Here is a 26657-nt window from a genome sequence, read left to right as displayed (position 1 = left end):
GTGGTGTGGCCTGCACACACTGAGATCATACTCTGTGTAGTCATTTGCCGTGAGCCGTTGTATAGCACATGAATAGATGAGCAGATTCTTCCTCGAACTTTTTGACAGTCATCAATGTGTGTTATTATAGGTTTTTTAAATTTCTGGGTTGGATTCCACTGGAAAAGCCATCGTAGCATTTGCTTGCTTGTTTTCCAATCTTCTTTCTGGTTTGTTTTTGTTTTTGTTTCTTTGTTTTGGCTTATACAAAGTTGCTATGGATAGTGTTCATATTTTTATTTATCTATTTATTTTAGTAGACCTAAAGCTCTATTTCTCTTAGGTAGAAACAAAGGAATGTGAATGTCTGAATTTATCAGAAACTGTTGAATTTATTGGAAATGCTAAATTTATCAGAAACAATTGGCACTGAGCGTCTGTGTAATTTATTTCTGTAATTCTTATTGTTTTAGATTTGCATTTATTTGATGAGTTAAAGGCATCGAGTGTCTGTCAAGCATCTTGTCCATTGTCTAGAATATTGATGTTATAAGTTATCTGACAGTCTAGATTCCTCTCTCTCTTTCTCTCTCTCTCTCTCTCTCTCTCTCCTGCTGTTTCTCCTCTTTCTCCTCTCCTCTCTTTTCTCTCCCCTCCCTCTGTGTCTGTGTCTTCTATGGCTATGTCTGTCATCTCTCTGTCTCTGTCTCACTCTACTTGTCTATTTGTCTCTTGCTCTATCTCAGTGTCTGTCTGGATGTCTGCAGAGAGTGCATTTTTCATGGCTTGTTCTTTTCACTATTTAGAAACAGCTTTCAGTGTGTGGACGCTTTCAGGTTTGATGGCATCATCTGTAACTTGCCCCTCTGTCTTCTGTGTCCTGTCTGAGGACTCTTCCCATTGCAGAGCATGACTGTATTATCCAGTGTTCCTCCTAGAAGGTTTACAGCTTTATTGCTCCTTTCAGGACTCTGAGCTATCTTTGACTTTTGTGTGCTATAAGATAATAGGTGATCAAAAAAAAAAAAAGGAAAAGAAAGAAAAATAAATAAATAAATAAATAAAAGAGCCGGGCGTGGTGGTGCATGCCTTTAATCCCAGCACTTGGGAGAAGCAGAGGCAGGTGGATTTCTGAGTTCGAGGCTGGTCTACAAAGTGAGTTCCAGGACAGCCAGGGCTATACAGAGAAACCCTGTCTCGAAAAACAAAAAAACAAAACAAACAAACAAAAAAAAATAGGTGAGAGTTCATTTTATCCACATATGGCTGTCTGTTTTCTTGGCTATATTTTATTGAAAAGACCTATTTCCCTATGAAAATGAACTGTCATGTTTATAAAAATAAGTGCTAATTAAAATGAGCTTCTCTGGAATTGCTCTCTCTTCCACTTGCTGGTCTACCCCTGCACTCAAAGCATTTCCCCATAGACTCATCATGCTTTATGATATTGTGACATTTGCAGCATATTTTCTTTGAATAACTTTCCTTTTTTTTTCTGAATTTTTTATTAGATATTTTCTTCATTTACATTTCAAATGCTATCCAGGAAGTTCCCTATACCTTCCCCACAACTTGCTCCCCTACCCACCTACTCCCACTTCTTGGCCCTGCTGTTCCCCAGTACTGGGACATATAAATTTTGCAAGACCAATGATGGCCGCCTAGGCCATCTTCTATAACTTTCCTTTTAGGCCATAAGAATGTTGTGTAAAGAAGATGGTAACTAATCCACAAGTCCTCCTTCAGTCGCCACTCAAACTTCTCTGTGGTCAGCCACCCCATCACAGGTCCACCATCTTTCTTTTTTCCAGGTGCTATGCAGATTTGAAGGTAATCGTAATTTTTATTAACACACCTATGAGAACATTTTGCATCTGCATTTTCATAAAGAAATTTTCTTTTACTAAAGCCTTCAGAATATAGTGCAGCCCATCTCATCACATTGCTTACATCTTAATCTTTCTTTATAACTTCTGTCATTGTAGTTCTCCCAGGTGCATCTCTGCACTCTTATTGCTTCTCTGGTTATACCTTGAAATTAACTCTTTAAAACGCAAACTTGTATTTAATTTGATTTTCAGTCTTAGCTATCGAGTTCTCAGTAATTGCCTTTTACTTTCCACAAACTTCCCAGCTCCTTCACTCCTGGTGCCATGTTTTCCTCATGTCTCCTGTAAGCTCTAAGTGTAGACGTCTGTCCGCAGCCGGAATTGAGTTAATTCTCTCTGCCCCGCCTTAGCACCTTGGTGTTTCTGCCCTGTCTTCCTATGGTAATTGTTTTCTGTAGGAGTTGGTGGTTTGCGATAATCAGACACAGGGAAACTTGAGTGACTCTGGGTCTTTCTGACAGCTTAGCTAGGAGGCTTAGAGGTCTGCACATCAGGCAACACTTCTGCCAGTTTTTGTTTGTTTGTTTGTTTGTTTGTTTTTTAGACCTGTCTTGTGATGTAAGTTTCAGGTACACATTCAAATACAGGAAGGCCATTGATTGTGAGATGGAGGTACTGAGTCGTTTTCCTCATAGCAGTTAAAGCAGGGCTTCTAGAGGGTTAAGGGGGAGCTCCCTAGTTGGCATCAGCACCCACTTTCTAGTCCTCCTTCCTGGGTGAGATTACAGAAAAGCAGGGTACAGCTAGATTGATTGATGTCAATTGCCATAGAAAGGGTAGGGGACAGGAAATGCAGCTAAGACTATTAATGCCTTTGAGAAGCATGAGCTGATGCTGCCTGGGCTTTCTGGCATTTTGATAAATGTATGGTTAAAATGGTGTAGGATGGCTTAGGAGTCACAGCCCTTGGGTAACACATGTGTGTCTGTTGAAAACTGAAGGCTATAGCAGGTAACTTGGAATTAATTTAGTCTTTTAATGAAAAGGAATACTGTTTTCTTTTCTCTTTTTTCTGTTCTCAAACATGCTCAATACATCCATTTATAACTTTTCAAACTGAAATAATTTCTGCTAAGTATATTGTATCCTGACTTTTAAAAAAATAATAGAAACAAGAATAAAGATGGTTTTCTTTCAGTCTTCTTGGTCCTGTTTGCTGCATTGCCACACCCTGTGTCTTCACCTTGCTTCCTCCTTATTTCTCTGTAAGAAGAGTCACTAAGAATAGCCTGAGTAATAGACATTCCATTCAGGCAGATTGATGAGTCATGAGTAATAGATGCTCTATACAGGAAGATTGCTGAGTCATGAGTAATAGACATTCCATACAGGCAGATTGCTGAGTCATGAGTAATGGACGTTCTATACAGGCAGATTGCTGAGTCATGAGTAATAGACATTCCATACAGGAAGATTGCTAAGTCATTCAATTCACTTACAAAGTTAGGGAATATGGAGAACACTGTTGAGCAGATGAGATGAGTTCTTCATCTGCAAAGTCATTATTTTTTAGAAAAATAAGGATTTCTAATCCTTTCATCAGTCTCAAAGTTCATAATTTCATTCAGCTCTATTTTTGATACATATTCTTATTTTTTATTAGATACTTTCTTTTTTTCTTTTTCTTTCTTTCTTTCCTTCTTTCTTTCTTTCTTTTTTTTTCTTTTCTTTTCTTTTTTTTTTTTTTTTTTTTTGGTTATTTTAGAGACAGGGTTTCCCTGGATAGCCCTGGCTGTCCTGGAACTCACTTTGTAGACCAGGCTGGCCTCAAACTCAGAAATCTGCCTGTCTCTGCCTCCCAAGTGCTGGGATTAAAGGCGTGTGCCACCACTGCCTGGCTAGATATTTTCTTTATTTACATTTTAAATGTTATCCTCTTTCCTAGTTTCCCCTCTGAAAATTCCCTATCCCCTCCTCCCTCCCCCTGCACCCCAACCTACCCACTCCCATTCCTGGCCCTGGTATTCCCCTATACTGGGGCATAGAATCTTCACAGGACCTAGGGCCACTCCTCCTATTGATGACCAACTAGGCCATCCTCTGCTACATATGCAACTAGAGCCTCAAGTCCCACCAAGTGTTTTCTTTGATTGGTGGTTTAGTCCCAAGGAGCTCTGGGGGTACTGGTTAGTCCATCTTGTTGTTCTTCCTATGGGGCTGCAAACCCCTTCAGCTTCTTGGGTCCTTTCTCTCACTCCTTCATTGTGGACTTTGTGCTCAGTCCAATGGATGGCTGTGAGCATCCACTTCTGTATTTGTCAGGCACTGGCAGAGCCTCTCAGGAGACAGCTATTTCAGGCTCCTGTCAGCAAGCTCTTGTTGGCATCTGCCATAGTATCTGGGTTTGGTGAAAACTATATTGAATGCCTTAAATCATACTTCAGAAGTCTGTTGAATATGATTTCCAGCATGTTTTAAGTACAATAAATATAAGGTGGTGAGCAGATTAATAATATGACCTGTAAATATTTCTGTAGGTATCAATATTTTCTTTTCATGCTTATGTATATTAATATTCTAGCTGTGATATAATAGTGCTCTGCCTGTGAAATAGTTACATCCAGAAAAGATGTGCTACGACTGTTGAGTCCTTGACAATACAATTAACATGTTGTCTTTTCCTTAAAGGGAAAAGGCTTGAGCATCCTTATAGAATTTCAACCCCTATTTCTCCTTCCTCTTTCATTCTAAAATGCTTAAATCATAGCTTGGTTCCAAGCAGTTGGATGGATGGGTCCTACCACCAGAAGAACTTATTGATAAAACACAGCTTAAAGCCTCAGCGTAGTCTTGGTCTGGGTTCCGAAGGTGAAGGCAGGATATTTACTGACAGCCACCCGAGGGAATCCAATACCGAATGTCAGCCCTGAAATCATAGACATACAAGTAACGTTATAGCAGCTGAACCAGTTGTATTTATATATTTAAGAATATATGTATGTAACAGTAGTTAAAGAAAAAGAAGCTATGAATTTGAGAAGGATCCATGATAATGCTTGGGGTGAGGAAAAGGAAGGGGGAAATGATGCAGTGACATTTAAGTTTCAATACTTAACAACTTACAAGATCTGAAAAAGAAGATTAAAATGTTTTTAAAAAGATTTATTTTAAAAAAGAGGGGCTGGCGAGATGGCTCAGCAGTTAAGAGCACTGATTATTCTTCTGAAGGTCCTGAGTTCAAATTCCAGCAAGCACATGGTGGCTCACAACAGTCGGTAATGAGATCCAACACCCTCTTCTGGTGTGTCTGAAGACAGCTACAGTGTACTTATATGTAATAATAATAAAAAAAGAGAAACACAGGTTTTAAGAGGCTGGAGAGAGTGCTTTGGTTAGGAGCACTGGCTGCTTTGCTAGAGGACTCAGTTTTCAGCACCCAGCTGGATACTCATTACTGGCTGTAACTCTAGTTCTGGGGATGCATTGCTTTTTTTCTGGCCTTCAGAGGCAAGAGGCATGCCCCTGCTCTGTGGACGTACAGGAAGGCAAAACACTCAAACACAAGAGTGAGACTGCAGTAACTCTCAGGAGCTGCATGGCGCCTCCAGCCCCAGTGGGTACCAGAGTGCTTGTGCCCAGGTAGATCCAGGAAGAGTCTGGGCTCAGAGAGTGGAGAGAGGGCGTTCAGGTCAGCTCTGACTTTTGTTTCTGGAGAGGTAAGAAAGCAGCAGCCATTTCCGGTGGGAAAGAAGATCCTATGAAGCCTGCACTCCTCCTTAATTGTGGGAAAGTCAGAGAGAGGTGGCGGAAGAGATAATGGTAGAAGTTTGCCAACTTACACAGCCCGTTACTCATGGCGGTGGGGGAGAGATTGGTCTGCTGTCCTGTTTTCTACACTTTTACTTCTACCATGGAAAGATGTAGAAACTACTGCTTCACCTTTATGGATCAGTGTTTCCAGAGAGGCCTGGGGAATGACAGTTACTACAGAAGGAAGACACTGTACTGGAAATGAAATGGTTTTATATGGGAAGTGGCAGAGTGCTTGAAGTCTGGCATGTCCTGTCCCAGCCTCTGGGGCTATATAGCCATCCTGCCAGCCCACCCTCCACCCTGACGGCCCACCCTCTACCCTGATGGTCCACCCTTCACCCTGACAGCCCACCCTTCTTCTGACAGCCCACCATCTGCCCTGTTAACCCATCCTCCACCTGACAGCTCACCCTCCACCCTGACAGCCCACCCTCCACCCAGACAGCCCACCCTCTACCCTGTTAACCCACCCTCCACCTTGACAGCCCACCCTCTATCTGATAGCCCCCTCCACTTGATAGTCCACCCTCCACCTGACAGCCTACCCTCTACTCTGTTAACCCACCCTCCACCTGACAGCCCACCCTCCAATATGCCAGCCCACCCTTGTGCTGCACCTGCGGCAGCCTCAAGTGCTGTCTTTTCTACATTAAGTCAGATTACTCTACTTCCTTAGCAGAGGCTAGTCCTCTACTATGTCAGTTCTTTTGGAAGGCTTTTTTATTGTTTTTGTTTTGGGGGTTTGTTGTTGTTGTTATGCCTAATGAAATTGAGTGTGTTTATTATGTTTTTTTCCCCAGTCATCCGAGCCTAAATCTTTCAGTATTGGCTAAGAGCAACATTTAAAAATACTGCAGGAACATTTTTTAGCATATGTTAAAGTATACAGTGTAAACTTTTAGTCCGTGCCTAGATTAGTAGCTGACCTTATAGTGCTTTTAGTTTGGCAGTGGTTGTCCCTGTATTGTGTCCTTGTAACTGAGTGATCTATTTCCAACAGTTTGAGAATAATGAGGTAAATGGCCTTGAAATTTGCCCCATTGTTTGAAAAGCTTTTGAGTGTGTCCTTTTGAAAAGTGACTTTGAGCAAGCCTGGATCACACTGCCTGTGCTGTGTAAATGCTGAAGTAGCATCCTGGCATCCTTCCCGAGAGAGAGCACGAAGGAAGCTAGCCGCAGTGATCCCTGCTTCCTCCACCGCTTTGTACCTTGCTAGTGCTGGTGCAGCTTGCTCTGCGGATGTGCTGACACCCTCCCACTCGCCTGCTCTGCAGCAGCAAAGAATGGCTCTCCGAGTCCAGAGGAGATGAAGGGTGTAGCGGGAGGGGGAGAGACATGAATATCTTCCAGCAGCTGAACAAGAAGGCATTTTAATACAATATTTTTTTCTTTCAACTGATAAATTTTTGCTTTCTGTTATTTTCTAGAGAGATGTGGATAATTTGCCCTGCCTCCAACGCCTCTTCCTCAGCTTCAACAATATAACTAGGTAGGTGGCAACTCCCAGCTCATTAATAGATAACTTGTCTGTGTGGGCTCTAATGCTCTGAGATTGTCAATGCAGGGGAGAGGTTTACTGTCCTGAAAGATTTTACATTTGAAAATGGGGGACCGCCCATGACAAAGTTCTTTGTTGGGAAAAGGAAGCTCTTGTGTTTTCTGCCTCTGTTGCTAAAGATGATGCAGTTAGCAGAGTAGGCCTTTCTTTAGTTCTGCTGGTGGGCTGCATGGAGCTGTCAGTGTGGATTTGCTGTCCTTTGTTTGACAGCCACTGCCTTAGTTAGTTGAATTAGTTTCTTTCATAAATTATCGTCTGCGATTTGTACCGCCACTGAGCAGTTTTGATAAAGCAGGCTATATTTGTCACTGAGCTGCATGGGAATTAGGCCGTGCCTGCCTTCTAAGTGAGTTTCTGCTTAGAACGCGTGCTGCTGAGAAGGTCATGAGAATACACAAATGCACACATTTAGCTTGCCGTCCTTATAGCATGATGTGTTGCCCAGTGTTAGTGTGGGAGGCTAGCGAATGAAGTGGAGGCAGAGGCCAGCCCTCAGTGCCAGTAGTCCTTCCCTACTGGCTTTCTATCTCCTTCCCTCTGCCTCTGTCTGAACTTGGCTTCCCCTCTGTTCTTTGGTTTCTCTTCAAGGCTGATCTCTGGACTTGCATGTGTGTAGGATACCTATTAAGTTTAAAAGCACATCTCTTCCTGGACCTGGTCCTGAGGACCAGAAACTATGGGGTTCTGTGCATCTTTCTGGTCACATCCTTTCTCTTCCTGGCTCATACCTAAGTTTAACCCCACTTTCCTATCCTCTATCTCTAAAAGAAAACAGTTACCTCAATGGTGAACATTTTAGAGAGACTGGATTTCAGAGGAAATGCCCTTCAATCCTCCCTTTTCTCCTCCATAGAGAGGCATGGAAGTTTTCTGTAGGACTTTCGGTGTTCTCCCAGCCTGCACCATGCTTCTCTAACTGCCCTGCTGTCACGTGTGTGCTTGTATGTGTGTACGGGTGCGTGTGCCTGTGCATGTGTGTGCGTGTGTGTGTGTGTGTGTGTGTGTGTAAGGGGGATGTGGCCCTTTTTGTTAACATTGGTTTTCTTTAGGAGATTTCTACCTAATGACTGACAAAGCTCTAGAGAGAATACTCACTGTTTAAGCTGCTGCAAACCCTTTGATTTCCCTAGTCCAAGGTGAACTTGTTCATGTGAGCAATTGAAGAGACATATATTTGCTTATATATAGATTATGTTGCTCCCTGGCCCCAGGACACAAGCTCTCTGAACTCCTAAACTTTGAGCTTATAAGGAGTTTGGTTTGGTTGCTTATATACTAGAGAGCTTTCTTTCAAAGTCTGGAAGGGAGGGTCACCCAGCCTGCAAAATATGATTGGTGGGATTTCTTTTCCTTGAAAACAAACAAACAAACAAACAAACAAACAAACAAAGGAAGCATGATTTCCTAAGAAACTGAGGAATAAGTGAGACAACACTTCAAGGTCTATCTATCCACTCCCCACCCCCACCCTTAACTGCTTTCCATCTGTGTATTTCTCCACAGGCTGCTGAGCTTTAGAGTTTCTTTAGTGTTTCCACCTGATATGTGACCCAGAGGTTTTGTATCATGAACGCATTAGGTTTGGGGAAGGAAAAAATAGCCTTAAAACATTTGTGTGAACTTTACTTAAGACAGGAGTATGTCCGTTAGCTGTGCTGCTGGCCACTAGACACTACTTCAGTGACAACTCTGCATCTTCTAGACTCATGTTCTGGTTAATAGAGCTGCCAGGTTTTCCAGTCCTGTGTTCCTGGATAGCTGAGGTCACAGAGAGAAACAACAAAGGGAAGGCCATTTTATAGGAGCTTCTGGTCCTCTCTGTGGAGATGTAAACTGCATCTGGCAAATGAAGAGAGCCAGTCTATGGCCATTTAGAGGGGAAAACCTATTGACCCTTTCTCTCTCTTGTAAGACCTTTTAGGTTTTCGCCAAGTTGTTGGAATATTTTTTAAAAAAATTTCAATTTATCTGTATTTGAAAACATATTTTGAGTAAATAGACTTACATCAAATTCTTCTTTCCCTTTTGTACCCTAACTCCTCTTGGAGAGCCCCCCTTTCAAAACCTGTATGTAATACCTTTTTTAAAATCATATTCTTAAAATGTATAAAATACTGTAACAATGAAAACGAGTATTATAAAAGTTGTTTGATATAAAACAACAATCAACTGAACAGTCTTATGTAGACGTTTGTCTACAGCAATGCAGAAAATACATGTTTTTCTCAATATAAATTTTAAATAACTCCAAATATATTAACTGTATGATATTTTAAAATAATATATCACTATTAGGTTTTTTAATGAACAAAAATAGATAAAGTCTTTTTGTTTGTTTGTTTTGTTTTTAGTAGAGCTTAAACTCTTGGCTTACTGTGGTACAAACACAAAATAAGAACAGTTTTTGGACGTTGGAGTTCATTGTAATAAGGCTGTACTTGAATGTCCCTCACATCACCAAAGGATTTTAACTCTATAGTAGCTAAGTTAAGAGTTGACAGTTCTGCTGCACCAAAGAATGAATTGTAGGCAGGATTTTTGGATACAGATTTCCTGCTATGGTCAAAGCTATTTGACTTGAGTGATTATTGTCATTTCCAGCCCGCAGGGAACAGGTTACATTCATTTAAGAAATGGTGTGTGTATTATCCATGAAGTCATTCATCAACTGTTTCAATGAAGAATGGTTTTGCTTGGAGGGTGGCACAGACATTAGGTAAGGGTAAGATTCTAGTTCATTGACTATGATGATTTTGAAAAGCATTCATCTCAAAATAAGAGTAACTTTAAAAAAAAGAATAGGGGTAAGTTATAAAGTCCTCTTCTTCAAAAATGATACAATAATTACAAATATCAAGCAAAACCTTCAGTCTTACTCTTTGCTGTTCTCTTACAAGCCACCTCCCAAATTAATTGTCTACATTTCTTTTGGCTGTATAAATAATTTTGAACTATGTAAGCTGTTCTGAAAACCATACATAGTATAGTGTAAAAACATCAAATCAACAATCCTACTAATAGAGAGGCTGAGATAGGAGAAGCACAATTCCAAGGCCATTATGTGGCACACAGCAAGACCCTGTCATGTAAAAACAAGCAGAAAGTATAAATGGATTGTACAATATTGGACCTATTTCTCCCATTACCAGATTAGAGAGACCACGGAATGACAGCCGACAAATTTCTAATTCCTCATATTTTTGAATTTCAATCGATTAGGATATGATGGTAGTATTAATTTTCATATTAAGAGATATTAAGGAAAATGATTGTTACTTCCTGTTAATTTTCTTGTTAGAGGTGGAATTATGTTTGTGTGGGTTTGTTGAAAGATTACTTTCTTGCTTCTTCTAGGGTGTAGTTTCACTCCTTGTGTTGGTGTTTTCCATCTATTATCCTTTGTAAGGCTGGATTTGTGGAAAGATATTGTATAGTTTGGTTTTGTCATGGAATATCTTTTTTTCTCTGTCTATGGTGATTGAGAGTTTTGCTGGGTATAGTAGCCTGGGCTGGCATTTGTGTTCTCTTAGGGTCTGTATGACATCTGCCCAGGATCTTCTAGCTCTCATAGTCTCTGGTGAGAAGTCTGGTATAATTCTGATAGGTCTGCCTTTATATGTTACTTGACCTTTTTCCCTTACTGCTTTTAAAATTCTTTGTTTAGTGCATTAGGTGTTTTGATTATTATATAACAGGATGAATTTCTTTTCTTGTCCAGTCTATTTGGAGCTCTGTAGGCTTCTTGTATATTCATGGGCATCTCACTCTTTAGGTTAGGGAAGTTTTCTTCTATAATTTTGTTGAAGATATTTACTGACACAACCAGGGAATCCTTTAAGTTGGGAGTCTTCACTCTCTTCTATATCTATTATCCTTAGGTTTGGTTTTCTCATTGTGTCCTGGATTTCCTGGATGTTTTGGGCTAGGAGCTTCTTGCTTTTTCTTTTTGTTGTTGTTGTTTTCTTTGACTCTTGTGTCAGTGTTTTCTATGGTATCTTCTGCACCTGAGATTCTCTCTTCTATCTCTTGTATTCTGTTGGTGATCCTTGCATCTATGACTCCTGATCTCTTTCCTAGGTTTTCTAACTCTAGGGCTATCTCCCTTTGTGATTTCATTATTGTGTCTAGTTCCATTATTAGATCCTGGATGGTTTTGTTCCTTTCCTTCGCCTGTTTGATTGTGTTTGCCTGTAACTCTTTAAGGGGATTTTTGTGTTTCCTCTATAAGGGCTTCTAGCTGTTTACCTGTGTTCTCCTGTATTTCTTTAAGGGAGTTATTTATGTCCTTCTTAATGTCCTCTATCATTATCATGAGAAGTGATTTTAGATCTTAATCTTGCTTTTCCGGTGTGTTGGGGTATACAGGACTAGCTATGATGGGAGAACTGGGTTCTCATGATGCCAAATAAACTTGGTTTCTCTGTTGCTTATGTTCTTTTTTTTTTTTTTTTTTTAAAGATTTATTTATTTATTATATGTAAGTACACTGTAGCTGTCTTCAGACACTCCAGAAGAGGGCGCCAGATCTTGTTACAGATGGTTGTGAGCCACCATGTGGTTGCTGGGATTTGAACTCTGGACCTTTGGAAGAGCAGTTGGGTGCTCTTACACACTGAGCCATCTCACCAGCCCGCTTATGTTCTTACGCTTGCCTCTCGACAACTGGTTATCTCTAGTGCTACCTGCCCTGGCTATGTCCGACTGGAGCTTACATTTCCTGTGATCCTGGTTGTGTCAGAACTCCTCCAAGTCAAGCTGTCTCTGTGATCCTGTGATTCTGGGACCCTTCCATCCTGAGATCCTGGGTGTGTCCGAGCTCATGGGAGTCAAGCTGCCTTTGGGACCTTGAGATCTGGTGTGACCAAGCTCCTGGGATCCTCTGATCCTGGGTATGTTAGAGCACCTGGGAGTGGAGCTGCCTCTGGGTGTTGTGGGGCTGGCCAGTTGTTGGAATCTTAATGGTCCATCAGCATCAACTCTTATATGCCCTGTGGAAATGCAGAAACTTCCAAAATGAGATTTCATTATGGAATTCAAAGAGCTCCAACATGGGAGAAGTAGTTCCTTATGTTTAATGGTGGGTTCCTTGTGAGCATCGAATAGACCTGTATTGTGTGCTTGCCTGAAGATAGCAGAACAGCCCTGATTTCTGTCAGTAAGCATTAAAGTTACTGTTAGAGAGTGACCCACATATCCCATGTCACTTCTGTCAGTAGACTGTATCCCTCAGAGCATCCATGGCTTCATATGGGAAGGCACAGGTGAAGTTAGTACATTTCAGTGCAGTGTTAGGCTTAGTTATGTGGGACAACAACAGGGGAGCACAGAGGTAAATGCATACCCGCTGCTGAGCAGGAAGAGCCACTTGGCTGAGCTGTTGGTGATGGATAGGCCTTAGGAAAGAGAAGGGCATACTTGACTCAGAGGGCTCAAGCTTCCGGGTCCACACTGTAGGAACCCCTCCCTTTCTCATCTTGCACTAACTCTATGCCCTCACCTAGCCCATAAAGTGTTAGGGGCATCTGCCAAAGTTCATTGCTCATGATCATCCTGAGAGAAACAGCCTGTGATAAATCAGGAGGATTGCTGTATGTATGTACTCTCTAGCTGGGGTCATTCAGTCTTCCAGCCCTTCTAAGCTGCTGTTGCTTTTCAGTGTTGTTCTCTGAGCCTCGTTTTCTTTGTTACTTGTCTAGGGCTGTGACACAATGCCATGACCAATTGTATTGGCTAGTTTTGTGTCAGCTTGACACAGCTGGAGTTATCACAGAGAAAGGAAATGCCTCCATGAGATCCAACTGTAAGGCATTTTCTCAATTAGTGATCAAGGGGGAAAGGCCCCTTGTGGGTGGGACCATATCTGGGCTGGTAGTCTCAGTTCTATAAGAGAGTAGGCTGAGCAGGCCAGGGGAAGCAAGCCAGTAAAGAACATCCCTCCATGGCCTCTGCATCAGCTCCTGCTTCCTGACCTGCTTGAGTTCCAGTCCTGACTTCCTTTGGTGATGAACAGCAGTATGGAAGTGTAAGCTGAATAAACCCTTTCCTCCCCAACTTGCTTCTTGGTCATGATGTTTGTGCAGGAATCGAAACCCTGACTAAGACACCAATGTCACTTAAAAAGAAAATGTTTAAATGGCTTTACAGTGTCAGAACGCTGGAGTCCATGGCAGAGGGAAGAAACAGCTAAGAGCTCACATCTTGGTCCATGACAAACTAGACAGAGTGTGAGCACTACTTTGAATCACGTGAATCTTATGAAACCTCACTGCCTGCTCCCAGTGCCATACCTTCTCAGAAATACAGTACCTCCTGATCCTTCTCAAATAGTTCTGCCTACTGGGGACCACGTATTCAAACATACTAGCCTTGGGGCTAGAGAGATGGCTTAGTAGTTAAGAGCTGGTTGCTCTTTCAGAGGTCCTGAGTTCAATTCCCAGCAACCACGTGGTGGATCACAACCATCTGTAATGGGATCCGAAGTTCTCTTCTGTCATTCAGGCACACATGCAAATTGATCACTCATACGCATACACATAAATAAATTAAAATATCTTTTAAAATTATAAATTAAACATAATTCACCAACTATACAAGCCTCTGGAGGCCTTCTTCATTCAAACCACCAAATGCAATGTGTGTGTCTTTACTAGTAAGCTTTCCTTCTCTTTGGTTTCTTTCCTTTCAAGACACAGTCTGTAGCCCAGGCTAGGAAATGAAGGGCTCTAAGATAGACTTATGTGGTGATTTGAATGAGAATGGCTCCTATAGGCCCATGTATTTGAATACTTAGGGAGTGCCATTAGGAGGTATGGCTTTGTTGGGGTGTATGTGGCCTTGTTGGAGGAAGTGTGTTATTTGGGGTGGGCCTTGGGATTTCAGAAGCTCAAGCCAGGCCCAGTGCCTCTCTCGCTCTTCCTCCTGCCTACCAATCTGCCATTGTAGAAGTCTCAGCTACTACTCCAGCACTATCTCTGTCTGCTTGGTGCCATGCTTCCTGCCATGATGATAATGAACTAAACCTCTGAGTGTAAGCAACCTATGTTAAATTAAATTAAATGCTTCCTTTTATTTATAAAAGTTGCCTTGGTCATGGTGTCTCTTCACAGCAAGAGAAAAATGACTAAGACAACTTATTTGCTCAACACGGGCTTATTTAGAAATTTCTGTGGGTGCAGATGGTAAGTTCAGGAGGGAGGGAGCATATCTATAGTTGGTCTTCGTTTAGGATATACACATACAGTAATGAAACTTGCCTCCTGGGAGTGGAGGAGCCCTGTTGACTTTGGCCATCAGAGCATACCTGAAACCCTGTTCTTCTCTCTTTCCATGTTCAGCTTGAGCTCAGTTCCCAACACTTGCTGTCACTGTTCTCAGCAATCTTCCATGGCTAAGATGATGACTCCTGCAATGGAATGCTGTTTTAATATCAGTAGTGTGAGTGTAGTGGTTTGAAAAGGTACTGACCCCATAGCCTCTTGTGAATGCTCGACCCATAAGTATGACACTACTAGGAGGCATGGCCTTGTTGGAGTAGGTGTGAACTTGTTGGAGGAAGTGTGTCACTGTAGGGGGAGGCTTTGAAATTTCTATGCTCAAGCTATGCCTAGTGTACACATTCTAGAACATTCACTTCTGCTGCCTGCTGATCTGGATGTAGAACTCTCAGTTCCTGCTCTAGCACCATGTCTGTCTGCATGCTGCCATGTTTCCTGCCATGACAATAATAGGCTAATCTTCTGAACTGTATGCCAGCTCCAATTAAATATTTTCCATTATAAGAGGTGCTGTCTGTGGTCATAGTGTTTCCTCACAGGAAAAAATCAAAAAACAAAAAAAACAAAAACCCTAAGGCAGAAGTTGGTATGAAGAGTCAGGTATTGCTGTGATAGGCTTGACCAAGTTTTTTTGTTTTGTTTTGTTTTGTTTTTTTGTTTTTTGTTTTAAATTGGAGGAATGTAGACTTTGGGACTTTGTATTAGGAAAGTAGTTGTACACTTTAAGTGGGGCTTAATGGGCCATCCTAGTAGGATAGAAAGTGGTCCTGAGGGTGATTAGGACTGTGGGAGCTAAACTCTAAAACCGGCACGAGAGGCTTCAGAGGAGAGGAATATTAATATGTAACCTAGAGATCATTCTTGTGATATTTTGGTGAAGAATGTGGTTGCTTTCTTCCCTTATTGGAAGAAAATTCTGCCTGAGGTTCAAGTAATGAGTAAATCTCAAAACAGCCTAGTATTGACTCTGCTGTGTGGTTATTAGTGGTCACTCTTATGCAGATCTCCCATGAAAAGGGGTGAACTGAGCGAGGAAAAATACAAAATGCACAGCTGGAGGAGAAAAGGAGTACCCGGAAGTGGAATGGAGCTGAGTCCTTTGTTCATGGAGATAAATAGATAAAAGAAAATCCTGATGCTATGTAATAAATGCAGCGTTGATCTCAGGGCAAGGTCCTGCCCAGCCAAGATTCCAATTTGTGAAAAGGAATTAAAGAAAAGCTTAGTGGTGGCACATGCCTTAAAACCCAGAATTTGGTAGGCAGAGGCAGCCGATCTCTAAGTTCTAGGCCAGCCTGGTCTACAGAGCAAGCTCCAGGACAACCAAGCTTAGATAATGAAGGAAACCAAAGAGCTGGTGAAGAAGTAATTGAACAAGGCAGGCATGTTCCAGCCCCAGCAAGAAGTAGAACTTGGCAGGTCCAGCCCCATGATTCTGGCTTTAAAGTCAAGGATAGAAGAAAGCAGTTATGGAACTCCCCTCCACAACTAAGGAAAGCCATTGAGGCCAGACACATGGCAAGGGTGTCCCTAAATGGAGGCTTAGAGCAGCCATTGAGTGAAGCTGTAAAGGTGAAGCCTGGATTGCCTTAGAAACCCCAAGATGTTGGAGATGCCAGAGCTGTGGAATACCTGCCAAGAAAAGAAGCTCACGGGAAGTGGAACCAGCCTAAGAGATAGAAGTGTGTTGCTGTCAACAAAGATGACAGGAGTTGAGAGATCTGCTCAACAAAGATGATAAGGAGTTGGAGATCTGCTGAATGTTTTGACATCAGACATAGAGATGCAGAGTTTGGAGTTTGTGCAACTCGATTTCAGTCTTGCTTTGGTCCAGTATTGCCTTATTGTGCTCCTTTCCTACCTTTTGGAACTGTAGTGTATGTCCTATACCGTCATATGTTGGAAGTATGTGATCTGCTTTTTCATTTAGATTTTACAGGGGATTACAGTTAAGAAATTGCATGAATCTCACAGGGGACTTTGAATTTTGAACTTTTAAACACTGTTGAGACCATTACAGCCTATGGGGACTTTTGAAGTTAGACTAAATATATTTTACATTATGTTATGGCTACAAGCTTATGTGGACCAGAGAGTGGAATGTGGTTGTTTAAGAGGAATGGTCCCCATAGACTCTTGTGTTTGAATGCATGGCCCACAGGGAGTGACATTGTTAGGAGGTGTAGCATTGCTGGAGTAGATGTGTCCTTGTTGGAGGAACTGTGTCACCATAAGGCTGGGCTTTGAGGTCTCATGCCAAGCTTGGCCTAGTGTGGCATTCCCATTTGCTGCCTGATGATCTGGATGCAGAGCTCTCAGCTCCTTCTCCAGCACCATGTCTGCTTGTACACTGTCATGTTTCCTGCCATGACAATAATGGATTAAACCTCCAAACTGTAAGCCAGCTCCAATTAAATGTTTTCCTTTATAAGAGTTGCTGTGGCTATGGTCTCTCCTCACAGCAATGGATACCCTAAGCCAGCGAGGTATATTCATGGTGCTTTGTAGCCAGTCTCAAGGGCTCTTTTATCTTGCAGATCTGGAGTGCAATACTCACTAAACAGTCTCCACAGGCCCATCCTCTGACACTAGCAACCTCTGTTCTATTCTGTCTCTGAAGTTGATTGCTGAGGGAGGTTCCTCACATGAATGAAATCCTACACTGTTTGTACTTTTATGTGTAGCCTGTATGATCTACTCAGGGTCATTCATGTTGCTACATGTCAGAATTTCCTTTCTACATTGAATACTTATGTTCTCTTGGCATAGTGTAGAATACGCCAGAAGAGGTAGCTTTCAGAACAGGCCAGGCCTACCTTCCCATTCTAGTTTTTTTCCCACAGCACCCAACATCCTGGCCTACCTAGCCTCCTTAAAGACACCCTATACCTCTGCTTGGTCTTTTTGTCTACCTTTACCTTGGCAATCAACTTTGCATTTCCTATTGCTGTTAGGATAACTCAAGATCAACTTGTACCTCTCAGATTAAATGACACTAAGAATTCACATGCTAAATGCAGCATTTGAAGTTACTTTTTGTGGATTCCAATTTCACAGCTCCCACAGCCCCAGTTCTGTAGTTTTAAATTCAGTTCAAGAATTCATAGGTAAAGCTGGAATTATACCTGACTTGAAAATATCACTGATCTGTGTTTTGTAACCTCAGTCCAGAACATAACCAGGGATGCTACAACCAGCTTGGTTCTTCAGGACTAGGAAAAGAAGACAAAAGAGAAAAATACCAGATTCTACCTTATACTGTAAGGGAAATGCTGTTTCAGACAACTTTCTGCTTTTTTACCCTTGGGACTAGAAGAGGGTATTAGATCCCTCTGGAAGTAAAGTTACAAGGAGTTGTGAGCCACCTAATATGGGTACTGGGAACTAATCTTGAATTTTTTTCCAAGAACATTTAGAGCTCTTATCCACTGAGCTGTCTCTTTAGCCCCACTTTAAAAACAATCCTGCTATTCTCAACACTGTCTTTTTTTTAATCATTTATTTATTTATTATCTATCTATTTACTTATTATTGGTCAGGGACAAGTGCTATAGCAGCCGTGTAGAAGTCAGAGGACAACTTGCTGGGTTGGTTTCCTCCTCCCCCCATGTTGTCTTGGGTATTGAATTTAGGTTATCAGGCTTGGTGGCAGGTGCCTGCTGAGCCATCTCCCAGACTCTGACATTGAAATTTTTTTAATTATATATTTTCTTTATTTACATTCCAAATGTTATCCCCTTTCCTGGTTTCCCTTCTGAAAACCCCCTGTCCCCTCCACCTCCCCCCCCCCACTCAACAACCCACCCACTCCTGCTTCCTGGCCCTGGGATTCTCCTACACTGAGGCATAGAGCCTTTACAGGAACAAGGGCCTCTCCTCCCATTGATGATCGACAAGGCCATCCTCTGCTACAAATGCAGCTGGAGCCATGAGTTTCTCCATGTGTACTCTTTGGCTGGTGAAATTTTAAATCTAGGCTTCTATTTTGTTTTTGTAGGAAGTAGAGCTGTTAGAAAGAGTCTAATGTGGCAGGGGAGACAGCTAAGTGGTGAAGAACACTAGCTGCTTTTTCAGAAGACTCTAGTTTGACTCCCAGAACCCACATGACAGTTCACAACCATCTGTAATTTTAATTCCAGGGGATCCAACACCCTTTTCTAATGTCTGTAGGCCAGGCATACGTGTAGTGTACACACATGTGCAGACAAAGTACCCATAAACACAAAATAAAAATACATTTTTAAAAGGAAATATTCTAATGGTGTCTGCTAGAAATTATAACCACTAATGATTTCTCTTGTTTCCCTATTTCTCCTTATGGTGTGTGTGTGTGTGTGTGTGTGTGTTGCTGGAGATGAATGAAGCTCAGGAACTGTACATGCCAGGCAAGTACAAGATTTCCCTCTGTTATGGAAACATCACTGTCATTCCTCTAGAACAGAATGATGTAACATTATCTGGAAAAGTTTCTGTAGATAAATAGGCACTAGAAGTCAACTTCTTTGTGCGTCTTCTGCATCTTTTTGTATATTGTACAGTAATAACTTGGGTGAGGTTCTCTTTGAACTCTTGACAGAATGTACTCACATCGTGTCTTCTAATTTACTAAGTTGGGTATGGAGTTGACTGCCAGTGAAAGCATCTACACGATGTAAGTAGAAAATAGAGGTTCAATCTGCGAGTTATCAGGGCGCCCTGAACACCAGCTGGTCCCAGCAGTAGCAGTGTTGTTTGCATAGGCTGTTGAGATGCTGACAGTGTGGTTTTCCTTACAGCAGCTTCCTCCTGCACTGGGAGTCTCCTCTTTATAGTCTCAGACATGGTTTTTTCTGAGGACAGTGTTTATAAGCCTTGCAGTTTATTGAAGGGTCAGAGTTCACAAAGCAGTTGTAGAAAAAAAAAAGAAAGAAAAAGCAAGGAAGGAAGGAAGAAATGAAAAGGACAGGTGAATGGGTAAGTCAGTGGAGAGTCTGGGGATCTCTCTCAGGCTTATTTATTCCCTTGCATGGATGCTAAAGGAACAAGGCACCGCTAATGGACAGCATTGCTTTGTTTGTTTGTTTGTTTCAGTTATTATATGCCTTATTTTATTACCCGCTACTTCTGTCCTGTCTTATCTATAGTTATTTAAAATGTTAATTCTGCTAGTACAAAAGTACATAAAAATGCTGCCCTGGCTGTAGTAAGGCATTCTGAAGCAGGGTGTGGCACAGAGCGTACTGTCCAGCTCCTCAGAGAAAACTGTTGAGGTTAGTCTTTGCACAGCTGTGGTCTCTGCAGCCATCACCTCATTTCAGCAGGTATCATTAGTAATTGGAGATTTTCTGGGAATTCTCAGCCAGCTTATAAATAAGCACAGATGATTTTGAAGTCACAGTGAATTTTCTAACTCATTTTATTGTTGTTATAAAGGTTCATTTTCACAAGTTCAAATAAATTGAGGTGTTTTACCCCGAAGAAGTCTTCTTAAACTAAAATTAAATGAAGGTCCTGATTGCTGGCTGTTTCCACACCTTGCATCAGGCTGAATTCACACTTGACCCGAGAGACTGATAGCTATTTATGGCAATGAATTAGCATAAATGTATGTATATTGTTTATTTAGAAAGAAAGTCTTACTGTGTAGCATAGGATAATCTTTAACTTGCTGTATAACTGAACTGTTAAAGTTTGGAATTACAGGTGTGTACTATTATGCTGGTGTGCATTAACAATTTTAGTATAATATTTTATTAATTATTTGAGAATTTTATTGATGCAAATAAAGCATTATCACAATTACCACTAACTTCTCCCAGACCTACTCCCAAACCCATACCAACTTTCTAACCCCGTCACAATTTCCTGTCTTTTTTTTTTTTTAATAGCCCACTGAGCCTAGTCTGTGCTGCCCATGTACTGATAGATTTGGGGCCATGCACTGGAGCAGGTCAACAGGACAGGGTTCTAGATACCAACCATTGGCCAATTCTTAAAGAAAACTGACTCTCCCTCTCTTTGGAAGCCATCATCTATCCATAGTTTCTTAGTAAGGGAAAGGTTAGTGGTTCTCAACCTCCCTGATGCTGCAACCCTTAAATTCAGTTCCTCATGTTGTGGTGACCCCTCCAACCACAGAATTATTTTTGTTGCCATTTCATAACTATAATTTTCCTACTGTAATATAAACGTCTGTTTTCTGATGCTCTTCAGTGACCCCCACCATGAATGGGTTGTTAAACCCCCAACGGGGTGCTGTCCACAGGTTGAGAAATGTTGGGATAAGGGATTATAAGCCCAGTCCCTCCAACGTAGAATACTGACTAGCTTGATTCTGTGCAGGCAGCCATAACTGCCGTGATGATGAAGTAGACATTGTTTGCTTCCAGTCTTCCCTGACCTCTGGTTCTGACAGTCTTTCTACCTCTCCTTCCATGATGATCCTAGAGCTTGTGTGTGTGTGTGTGTGTGTGTGTGTGTGTGTGTGTGTGTCTGTCTGTCTGTCTGTCTGTCACAGACACTCATTCTCTGCACTTTGGCCAATTATGAGTTTGGTGTTAACCTCTTTCTGCTGAACAAAGAGTTTCTCTGCTGAGGTCTGGGAGCTGCACTGTCTCTGGGTAGAGATCTGAATTTAGAGGACACATTTAACAACATTATCAGTAGTGGGTTCACCCTTAAGGCCCATGAGCTTTCCAACCATCAGTTCTTGCCAGAGTTAGAGTACCATAGGCATACTCTCCCCACCCCGTAGAATGGACCTTAAATCCAACAGGAATGTGGTTGGTTACCCTCATAACCCTGGGCCACTTGCAGCCATAGGCATGTCTTGCCACCGTTGTCATTGTAGTGCACAGGGCTCACATCTAGGTAAGACTGTAGATGACTTTGTCCCCCACAGCCTACACAGCACATTCCCACTGTGAAAGCCAGCCATTAGGGAGGAAGCTTCTTGGCCAATTTAATTTTTTTTTTTGATGTCCTGTGATCAAAGTGTGTGATGTGATCAGCTGCTAGGTCTTATCTAGTTCTGGTGGCAACCAAGAGAAGTTGCAATAGCATGTATTGTTTTGTGGGGGTCTCAGGCACCCTTGACCAATAGCTTGAAGGAAGGTATCTCATACCTGGCACTGTATTCTTTTTTTCTACTGCCAATGCATGTTCATCCATGTTCATAGCTGCCCTGTTCACAGTAGCTAGGGCATGGAAATAACCTAGGTGTCTATCAGCGGATGAGTGCCTAATAAAAATGTGGTACCTATATACAATCCAGTTCTACTCAGCTATAAAGAAACATGAAATCATAAAATTGGCAGGTAAATGGATGGAACTGGAGAGAATTATACTGAGTGAGGTAACTCAGACCTAGAAGACAAATGCTGCATGCGTGGGTCCCCAGCACTGAGTCTTTAGATTTGCTTGTTTAACTTGGAGGACTCGGAGAATCTGATAAACTACAGAGAGACCATTGATGGGCGTGGGAGGAGAAAAATGATGAGGGAAGGCATTAGTAGAACACAGTTGATGTGAAGGTGAGGAGGAATGGAGGGGAAGAATAGCTAACACCAAGACATTTGAAAAAGGTGCATGGAAACTCTGTGTGTGTGTGTGTGTGTGTGTGTGTGTGAGAGAGAGAGAGAGAGAGAGAGAGAGAGAGAGAGAGAGAGAGAGAGAGAGCGCTTAATTGTCATACCCTGCCCAGGGGATAGTGTTCTTCCCAGAAGCTGTGGGTTGAATTGACATTTAAAAAGCAATTATGAATCAAAGACCCTCTGAGGTTTCTTTAATGCAAGGGTTCTTGAATTTGCATAAAGGTTTTGGTTGAGTATTCTTAAAAGGAAGGCCCTTAAACTTTAAAATTATTTGTGATTAAGTATTGGGTAGTTTTTTTCATGGTTCAGAAACAAACAGGTATGACTAATTGAGACCAATATATACTTATGATTTCCTTTTAAAGTTTTCTAACTACAGCAATAAATTAAGAGTATATTCAGAAACAAATTTAAGGTGTAAACTGATTAAATTCAGTTTATAACACAAACATTCCAAGTGGCTCACCTTCTCTAATGGTGTTTGTGTAGATGCCTTGTAGAAACACTGCCAAAGGCAAGATGAAGTCCTCAGTGTTCAAATGAAACCCTAAGTGTAGAGAGGTGGCTACTTGATACAAAGGCGAACAGACAAGGGCAAAGCATTGAAGAGACTGGACATGTTCGTCAGCTAATTTGAGCAGACACTCCTGTCTACAATCAATTATGCCCAAACCAAATGTGTCCTTCCAATTACAGAACTTTTATGTTTGATCTACTTGAGGGAATGTGGGCTTTTTGTTTTGTTTTGTTTTGTTTTGGGTTTTTTTGCAATTAAAACTCAAACCTAAATGGAAAGAATTATTTTCATTCTTTAGGGATACAACTCCAAATGAAGAAATGGTTTCCTCTCTTCCTTCCTCTACATCCAGTTTCATAGTGTACAGGGCCCCCAGTCAGTTCATGATACTCTGGTGTGTCATGCCTGGCACCAAATGGCCATAGTTATTACTCACTTTAATGACTGAATAAATAAAGCCAAGTTTAATCTGATGTTTCTCAATATTCATAAATAACTTTTTAAAAACTGTGTTTTGCCTACATTTGCTAAGTGTTTTACATGTGTTTCTGGTGCCCACAGAGGCCAGAAGAGGCTATTGGGTCTGCTGGATCTCTCCTGCTTCTTTCTCATAGATCTTTTAAAGGCCTCATTGAGCAAGTTCTGCCATGTAGCAGTCTCAGAAGTCAGTCCTTCAATGCTTTTTGTGGCCACAGCCCAGGATGTAAATCTGTTCAGAAGGAAATAGGACGGAGAAGCTAGGCTAGGGTTGTGTTAGAGTCAGCTTACTTTGTTGTTCACAGCTGTCTCAAGATCGTCCAGTCCAAGAATCTCCTCAGTGGGCTAAACCATCAAATGCATAATTTCGAACATTTGAAAAGATTTAAATTTCTTTCTTGGAGAAAACAGACCCCTTCCTTGTGATAGCTCCTAAGTCGTCTGTTGCAAAGTAAAGCGAACACCTGTTAGTGTGAAGATCTGACCTGATCTGACCGGACAGAGGTCAAAGTGAAGCGAACACCTGTTAGTGTGAAGATCTGACCTGATCTGACGGGACAGAGGTCACTGTGAAGCGAACACCTGTTAGTGTGAAGATCTGACCTGATCTGACGGGACAGAGGTCACTGTGAAGCGAACACCTGTTAGTGTGAAGATCTGACCTGATCTGACGGGACAGAGGTCAAAGTGAAGCGAACACCTGTTAGTGTGAAGATCTGACCTGATCTGACCGGACAGAGGTCACTGTGAAGCGAACACCTGTTAGTGTGAAGATCTGACCTGATCTGACGGGACAGAGGTCAAAGTGAAGCGAACACCTGTTAGTGTGAAGATCTGACCTGATCTGACCGGACAGAGGTCACTGTGAAGCGAACACCTGTTAGTGTGAAGATCTGACCTGATCTGACGGGACAGAGGTCACTGTGCACAATGTGATGAGACCTAGTCCACTGCCACCAGCATCCGGGTTCTCCTTGGGACTGTTTTGTCCTTCTCAATATGTGCTTCTTTTTATATCTTTTATTGCTGATTTTTTGGTCTGGCAATTCTTAAGAACTATTTTTTGGGCATCCCACAGTGCATACATTGGTGAGCGTGTGGCTTATGCTGCCTGACTTGGAAGCCTGGAGCTCCTGTTTGATAACCTTCTGGAGAGTCAGCTTTGATTTAGCCGAGACTAAAATTCTGAATGTTTAGGGTTGTTTTTTAATTGAAGAGGGCAGATCTAGAGTAATACTTATTCTAGAACTAGACGATGCATTTTAAAATATCTATTTATGCTATTTTTATATTAAACATAGGTTTTTTTGGACTTATGGGAGAAGCAATCATTTACCTGCAGTGTTTCCCATGTTCTGTTTTGCCCCAGGAGGCCATTATGACTAAGGCATACACCACCTATATGTATGGGGAGGGATTTCAATACAGAGCAGGACCCCAAATTATTAGCCCTAGAATTTATATAGGAGCTGTTCATATATCTGTACCTTATCTACAGAGAAGAAAAAGAAACAGTGGAGAGGGTAGACGAGAGAAGGGAGAGAGACCAACCAGCTTCATCTTCCTAATATAAACACATCCTGAGATGAACAGGCAATCGTCTCCTAGCCTGTTAGTCTTTGGAATGTAAGCGAATGACTCCAGATTTTATTTCTGTTTGGAATGTAAACACATAGCTCTGGGAAATAAATTTCTAGATTATTCTCAAGGTCTCTGTTTAATCGCCCTTTAAAGCCTCCATCCTAGAGAAACATGAAATGGTCACCATCTCTGATCACCTTGTACTTGAGGCCTGGCTTTGAGGACTGGAGTGCTCTAGTGCACAATCTGGTTGTTCAGTGAACTGTCTTCACTCTGTCTAGAGTGCTACTATCTCCCAGTTCCCGGTGGCCTGGAGATGCTCTTGATCCCACGGCCCCTCAACAGTCACATTCTGCTAGGGCTCATGGCACCAGCTCTGCGTGTATGTCCTGGTGCTCAGGCAGATACTCAGAGACCCTCTACAGGCTTCTGGGTCTCCTCGGTATGCCGACCCATCTTCACTACCCACCACCCACATCCTGGGACTCACAGCAGACCCAGAATATGCTGTGTTTCATCCCGCTAGTGAGACCTCTGTTGTCTCTTTGGATCCTCTGCCAAGGGCATCCTGTCGTCTGGAAAGTGTCTCCAGGCAGAAGCCAAGGTGACTGTGACTTTCCTGTGATTTCTCTCTCTCAAAGGGGCACAGCCTCTATACCATGCCTTATTTAACACTTGGATTCTATATTTTCTCTCGATTTACAGCAGATTTTATTGTAATAAAAAGTCTGATATCATTGTGGCTAAAACTGCAATTCTGTCTCTCAGGTTTTCAGACTTCTGATTGGAATCATCTTTCCCATTTGCTTGTCTGTCCCCTCAGGCCAACTGAAAGGCTGGCCTTCTGTCTAAGCCTTTCCTAATAATTGAGATGTGCAATTTAGAAAAGGACTAAAACTACATATACTCTTTAGATTTTTAAACTCTCCCAAGTGTCATATAGCATTCAGAAGGCCCCATACATGTGTCTTCATTACTTTATCTCCCTGTAGAAACGACATCCTACACTGTAGTTAGCTTATCCCACTCTATGTAGAGATCAGCAGGGCTGAGTGAGCTGTCTCTGACAATGCAGGATGGTGCTGTTTGGAAAGAGCGTGTGTTTGTTTATATTGTTCGTGATGGAAACACAAATACTGTGCTGTGTCAATTATGCAGGAACAAACTTCCTGAGAGTCTTTATAGAAGCTGCTAACTTGGGGTTTGATAATCTTAGCCTTTAACTTCTGCTGTAAGTTCTGGATCAATTGAAGAGATACAGGAGTCAGACAAGTGGAGTTCAAACTAGCAGAATGTAATTTTGATATGCATAATCAGGACCCATTTATCTAATTAGTTGGTTAGTTAGTTAGTTGGGTTTTGTTTTGTTTTGTTTTGTTTTGAGATAGAGTCTCTCTACTGAGCCCTGACATATCTTGGCTATGTTGATCAGGCTGGCCTCGAACTCATAGAGGTCTGTCTGCCTCTGCCCCATCCTCAGGAGTGCTGGAATTTAAAGTATGCACCTCTACACCTGGCTTTAAAATCTTTATTTAATGTATTTATGTGTGTGTATGTTTGTGTGTTTGTCTCTGTGTGATCTATGTGAATGCATGTATGTGTGTGTGTGTGTGATCTATTCGAGTGCATGTACATGTGTGTATGTGGAGAGGGTGCACACAAAGGCCATATCAGGGTATCAGATCCTTAAGGGCGAGAGTTACAGGCATTTGTGGGAAATCTGGCTTCTTTGCTGGATGCTGGGATCAGACTTCAGTCCCCATAATTATACAGCAAACACTCCAACCTATCATAGCATCTCTCCAATTCCCCAGCCTCAGGCAATATATCTTCTCAAATGTTTACACCATTGCTGGCAGAGGAGTTGAAAGGTGAGAGCCATTTTTCTGGGGGGAGGGGGGGGCAGAGCTAGAGCTCTGGTACCAGTGGTTCAGAAAAGCAAAGAGAGGAGGGTTTGTGTGCAGTGAGCCCTCCTGTCCCCCAGTCTGCCTCTTTGGGGAGGTCTTCTTGAAAGAACGTGTGCTGGTCATCTTCCCATTGCTGTGATAGAACAGTGGA

The 26657-nt window shown here is 42.0% G+C and overlaps 1 protein-coding gene across 3 annotated transcripts in view; it reads left to right on the top strand.

The window, feature by feature from the left end:
• Lrrc49 (leucine rich repeat containing 49) overlaps window positions 1-26657 on the top strand; it is a 93983-nt gene that overhangs the window by 27950 nt on the left and 39376 nt on the right. For all 3 annotated transcript variants that reach the window (XM_021171703.3, XM_021171704.3, XM_085844688.1), the window contains one exon: window positions 7049-7110. In XM_021171703.3, the coding sequence (XP_021027362.1) occupies window positions 7049-7110 (62 nt within the window). The remainder of the gene's footprint in view (window positions 1-7048; window positions 7111-26657) is intronic.

This window comes from Mus caroli, unplaced genomic scaffold (assembly GCF_978045245.1).
Source record: "Mus caroli unplaced genomic scaffold, Mus_caroli_1 scaffold_11, whole genome shotgun sequence".
Taxonomy (NCBI): domain Eukaryota; kingdom Metazoa; phylum Chordata; class Mammalia; order Rodentia; family Muridae; genus Mus; species Mus caroli.
Note: the sequence above shows the minus strand (reverse complement) of the source record. Positions and strands in the feature narration are given on the sequence as shown.